A 6,051-nucleotide genomic window follows, 5' to 3' on the forward strand; every position below is an offset into this window, starting at 1 on the left:
GTTTCCAAAAAGCAAAGCAATGATGCTCCCCAGAGAAGTAGCCAGGCTTTGTGGAGTCCGACACACACCACTGGGGATGGAGGAAGGAGAGTAAGGGGTTGGGTGACCCTCTTTGGAGTTTTTAAAATTACATTTGTTTGTCTGTTTGTGCCTGGGATAAACATGGAGGTCAGAGGACAGCTTACAGGAATGAATCAGTTTTCTCCTTCTACCAAGTGGGCCCTAGGGATCAAATTCTGGTTATCAGGCTTGGCAGCTAGCACCTTTACTGATGAGCCATCTCCCGGCCTGGGGTGAGACTCCTTCGGAAAGGGGAAAACAAAACAAAACCAGGAGCTGGGAAGATGACTCAGCCAGTGAAGTTTGCTGTGTAAACAAGAGGTCTTGATTTGGACCCCCAGGACCCACAGAAGAGCCAGGCCCAGCTGCACATGGATGTTACCCCACTGTTGGGAGCGGGGTGTGGGAGGCAGAGACGTGTGGGATGCTGGAACTCAATGACCAGCCGGATTTGCTGAGCTCCAGGGTCAAAATACCACAAGGTGGAACCAGGTGTAGTGGTGCAGGTCTTTAACCCCAGCACTTGCGAGGCAGAGGCAGGTGGATTTCTGTGAGCTGAAGGCCAGCCTGATCAACAGAGTTCCAGGACCGTCAGGGTTCCATAGTGTCTCAAAAAAAAAAAAAATGAAGAATGGTTGATGAAAACATCTCAAATCCACCTCTTCCTTCCACAGGTACACACCATGCTTACATACATACAACTCACAGACACACTACAAATCCACAAGGGACCTGGTAAGGGACCAGCCCTTCAGAATCTATTTCCAGTGTTCCTGTTACCCGTGAGGTGTTTTAAATTACGTTAAATTGCACCGTTGGCACATAGTAAGGCCTCAGTCGGTGCTGCTTTCTGGAGATGGGTCCGGCTTGAGAACAATGCTGTAATTTGTAGACGGAGGAGAGTTGGCTGCTTCATCTGCACCAAGCAGAGATAATGACAGAGAACGGAATCCCAAGAAACTCCTTAGACGGTCCTCAGTCCCCAGAGCTCTAATCTGAAAGCCACATGTAACCTTAAGCAAATCACACCCCATCCCTGAGCCAAGGCCTGCCCAGGAAAACGTTCCTGGGGATCATGCAGCATTTGGCTCTTCTCATCTCCAAGGAAGCTCTGTCCTTTCATGGAGTCTCCTGAAAAGCAAAAAAGCCTTTTCAGGGATTCTTGCCCTATGGGTCGCATATCAGATAGTTACACTGTGATTCATGACAGCGGTAAAATTACCACAGTTATGAAGTAGCAACAGCATGATTTTATGGTTGCGGGGTCATCACAACGTGAGGAACTGTATCAAGAGTCGCAAGCATAGGAAGTTGTGAATCACAGCTCTAGGTGAGGGGCTGGTTGTCCCTCTGGTCTTAGCGCAGACAGCAGGCTGGCAGGATGTGGGAAGCCTGCCTTGAGATGGGGCACACGAGGTGGCAGTGTACAAGTCTGTAATCCCAGCATTCGGGAAGTAGAGGCAAAGGGGTCAAAAGTTCAAGGTGATCCTTGGCTACCTGGTAAGGGAGGCCACTCTGGGCTACAGGGGACCCTGTCTCACAAAAAAAAGAAAAAAAAAAAGGCAGCTGCACCGTCGTTGTCTCCTTTCCTGGGATTGGGCAATACCAACACAGCTCACAACTCCCTCCCCGAATCCCGCCTTTCTCTCCTACCCAGTTTCTTCAGGCAAGAGGAGGCGGGGCACCCAGGCAGGTGGGCGTGGTCTCATTCCAGCCCAGCCAGAGCAAGCTCTGAGGCCAGATCCACTGAGCCCAGCTTGCACCTGCATCCACACCTCCCCAACTGCCCCTTCTCTATCCTGAGCTTGCCTTTTCTGAAGCTGTCATGTCTGTGACCAAGAGTGCTGGGGATCCCCAGGTAGCCACCACTATCAAGCTGGACCTCGTGTCGTCTCCTGAGAGTACCAAGAAAGTGCAGAGCCAGGATCCTAGTCTCGGGAATGGGAGCGCCTCAGATCCATCAAAGAAGACCAAGGGCATAACGTGAGTGCTGCTCCCTGCCACCCCATGTCTGCTCCCATCAGCTTCCAGTCTGGACCTCAAGGTGGGTGTGTCTGACCCTCAACCTACTGTGCCACCAGGAACACTAAAAAGGAAAAAGTGGCAGCCATGGGCTGTGTCAAATAGGAAATCTCACTGAAGCCAGGTTTAGAATTTGAAAAGCCCTGAGAGGGAAACTGAGGCCCAACGGCTTTAAGCCACGTGCTAAGGTTTACAGAGACGAGGCTAGAATATAGTGCCATTTGGGGCTTTTGGTGTCTAAGAAGGGAGGCAGAACTTGGAAGGAAGTTGGGATCAGCACATAAGACCACAGTGTCCTCACCAACCCACAAGCAAGCCTCTCCCTGCAGCAAGTCTGGCCTTTGCTGCCACTAAGGTTGCAATGGTGCTGCTCAAAGGAGAACATGTAGAAGATTCTAGCTAGCTTCTTCCAGTTCCTGAAAGATGGAGTCTGGAGCAGGGGACATTGGCAAAGGTTCTCAGAACATGACAAGCTGCAGGGGTCCGGCATTTTCTCCCTCCTTTAACTTCACCAAGGCAGCAGTCCAGCTAGCTTAGGCTCAGGCTGTAAGAGTCCAGTGTGACACCATCCGTATAGTATGGCTCTTCACAGAGGACCGGAAGGACTGGGTTCAGGTGGAAGCCTGCCCTTCTCTCCTACAAATCATCTTTCCTCATATGTAAAGCAGGGAGGAGCAGGTATGACGCAGGACATTAAAGGTGTGTGTGTGTGTGTGTGTGTGTGTGTGTGTGTGTGTGTGTGTGTGTGTAAACTGAAGGTGAGTGTGGAGGAGGAGAATGTGTGGCAGAAGGGGAGAAGGTGCTGAAGGAATAGACTCAGTTTCTCCACGCCACCCACAAGACACTGCAGGAATAGACTCAATGGTTACTGGCAGGATGACGTGGATCCTTTGTCTCTGGAACTGGTCCTGGGCCTTCTACGTGCTAGAGATCATTAGAGCAAGCTGTCAAGGCCCGCAGGTCACCTGCAGAAGAACAGGGGTATTTCTCAACTTTTGAGAGCCAGCTGACTCTCATCTGTGTCCTGGGTGGTTGAGGTGGCAATTTCAGTTACTTAAAACTCGAGAGAATAAAGCAAGCACTAGCCAGAGAGGACCTGTGGGGCTTGGAGACAAGTCACACAGGCTGGGTAGGCATGCAGGTGATGGAGTCTGGCCTCCTGGGTTCAGTCCCCACTTACCAGCTGGAGAAAGTGATAGAGTCTATAAACCATGGCTTGCTCCTCCCAGGATGGCTGTGCCTTTGATGTGAGCATGAAGCCCCCAAGCGTAGTACCTGTGTACTCTCAAGATCTCTGATGGTGGCTCCAGGTCACCATAGCAGTCAGAGATGGAACCCAGGCCTCCTGGCTCCTGATCCAACACGTTGCATGGCTTAACACACTGCGAGCTGGCTGAATGGCTGCAAGCTAAATTCTGATTTCCTAAGTCCTCTAGTTAGAAATTTCCTAAGTGACCCGCTGACCCCTTCCCAGTTGCAAAACAAGCCCATCATGGGGGCCAGGGGGTATAGTTCTCTGTCAGCAATGTTGACACCCACAGGGAAAGGGAAAGGCATGCAAGGCTCTCCACCCCCTTCTCCTCCAATTGTTCTTTAACTCCTACCAATCCATCCCCGATGCTAGAGGGCCTGGGGGTTAATGCAGAGACTGGGAGTTGGGTGAAGTCTTTCAGAATAGCTTTGTTCTTCTTAACATTTTCAGAGGCTCTCCGGAGTCAGACATGTGCTCCCACAAAATGACAGAGCTGGATAAGTAACAGCCTTGGGTTGTAATCCTGGTTTGTGCCATTCCAAAACCCAGGCTCCTTCCAGGCTCCTGTCACTGGCTTAAGACGACAGGCTGGCTGCAAGGGCTTTTTGGGGGAATTTCTAAGGCTTCTGAAGGATTAGATAAAAGCCAAGGACTCTGTTTCACAAGGTCAGGAGACAGAGGCCTCTAGAAGAACGCTGGGTTTGAAATTCACTGAGAGAGAAAGTCCCAACTTGGAATTTTTCTCCCTTAATGACCTCGTTCTCCAAATCAACTTCACATCTCTCTTAAAGAAATAGTAAAGCAGGGCTATGGACACAACTCAGTTGGTAGAGTTCCTGTGGAGAGGGCACGAGGCCCTGGGTTTGATCCCCAGTACTTCATGAAGTGGGCATGGTGGCACACACCTATGGCCCTGGAGAGGTGGAGGATGGACAATCAGAAATTCAAGGTCACCCATGGCTACATAGTGAGTTTGAGGTCAGCCTGTGCTACATGAGACTCTGTCTCGAGAGAGAGGAGGAGGAGGAGAAATGGAGGAGGAGAAAGAGCGGAAGGAAGGGAAGGAAAGAAAGAAAAAGAAAGGAATCATGGGTGATTGCTGAGGGCACCTCCCAGTAGCCGAACACTTGCTTAACATATACAAGGCCCTGGTGTGATCCTGAACACCATAAGTAAGCAATAACAAAAAGAGAAGGAGTCCTTTGCTTTAGTTTGGGTTTTACTGGGTTAGGGGTCATGCCATTCCCCAGGCTTAATGTCCTGGACTAAGAAGAAATAGAAAACCTCTCTGGAGATCAATCCTCAGATGACCCAGGTCCCCTGACCTATTACTAAGAAGTCACAGGGACCTTTATTTTTCCTATCTGCCTTTCCCCCATTCTTGGAGTGCAATCCTGTCTCTGCCACAACTTGGGAAGCCAGGTTGGTCTCTGGGCCTCAGTTTCCTCCGTGATGACCCTGGGCTGCCTTTCTTCCCTTGCCTTGGATCCGCCTCCTAGAGTTCAGCGACAGTGAAAGACGGCTGTGAAGCGGCTTGGGGCTTCCAGCCCCAGCTCCCCAGTGTAGCTGTGGACAAATCATTTAGGTACTTTTGTGCCTCTACTTCCTATCTGTAAACTAAAACCCCCATCAGTGCCTACTTTATTGTCTTGCCAGAAAGATCAAATAAGATGTTATATATAAACTTTTAGTACAGTGTCTCATACAGTTAGTGCTTCATGGCACAGAGTTGCTAATGCCAGGACAATTCTGGACAACTTGAGATGGGTAGTCACCTTCTAGGAGACCCACGTGTGCCAAGCAAGGATATAGGAGCATCAAGGTGGCCATGAACTTACCTGCCCAGTTTAATTGAGGTGTTGACAGGTGATGAGGGAATGGTTTCTAGATTCTTTCCCTTCCCCACTTCCATATCCTTTTACGTCCTTCTCCTCCTGCAGAGGGTTCCAGACATTGGTTCACCTGGTCAAAGGCAACATGGGCACGGGGATCCTGGGACTCCCCTTGGCTGTGAAGAATGCAGGCATCTTGGTAAGATCTGTGGGGTGCGGGAGGAGACGGTAATGGGTTAAGAGAAGTGTTTCCTGGGATGGTAACTGAACCCAAAATGGACCTAGAATCTAAACATCAAGTCTGAGCCTCAGTTCTGCCTTGGCCACATGTTCCAGGGGTCCTTTTTATCCACTCTCGGGCCTCAGCTTCCTCTTTTATAGAATGTAAGGTTGGAGTTGGACCAGTTATCCAATCTGGCTTTACACAGCCTACATGTCCTTGAGGATACGTAGTCAAGGGATATGTAGTCAAGACATTGGGTCCCCTACTCCCATCACAAACTTCATCATGATTGCTTCATGTACTTTTGGGGCATTACATAGATTGCTTTTGGAAAGATTAGCAAAATGCCTTTCCACTCAGTTATCTAGAAAGTTCTTTCAGAGTTAGCAAATGGTTCAGGAGATAAAGGCGCTGGCAGCCATGTCCAAGGAACCGAGTTTGATCCCTGGGACCCACATGATAGAAGGAGAGAGAAAGAACTCCTGACTTCTGTCCTGTAACCTGCACATACTGTGGCATGCTGGAGCCCGCATCCCCAAATAGTAACCGAGAGACAGAGACAGAGACAGAGACAGAGACAGAGAGACAGAGAGAGACAGAGACAGAGAGAGAGAGAGAGACAGACAGACAGACAGAGAGACAGAGAGAGAGACAGAGACAGA

General features: G+C 49.9%; 1 protein-coding gene across 2 annotated transcripts in view; it reads left to right on the top strand.

Moving 5' to 3' along the window:
• Positions 1 to 1,793: 1,793 nt before the first annotated feature.
• Slc36a2 (solute carrier family 36 member 2) overlaps positions 1,794 to 6,051 on the top strand; it is a 25,618-nt gene continuing 21,360 nt past the window's right edge. For both annotated transcript variants that reach the window (XM_005350049.3, XM_013347096.1), the window contains exons 1-2: positions 1,794 to 2,043; positions 5,275 to 5,365. In XM_005350049.3, the coding sequence (XP_005350106.1) occupies positions 1,886 to 2,043; positions 5,275 to 5,365 (249 nt within the window). In that variant the 5' untranslated portion in view covers positions 1,794 to 1,885. The remainder of the gene's footprint in view (positions 2,044 to 5,274; positions 5,366 to 6,051) is intronic.

This window comes from Microtus ochrogaster, chromosome 7 (assembly GCF_000317375.1).
Source record: "Microtus ochrogaster isolate Prairie Vole_2 chromosome 7, MicOch1.0, whole genome shotgun sequence".
Lineage (NCBI taxonomy): Eukaryota > Metazoa > Chordata > Mammalia > Rodentia > Cricetidae > Microtus > Microtus ochrogaster.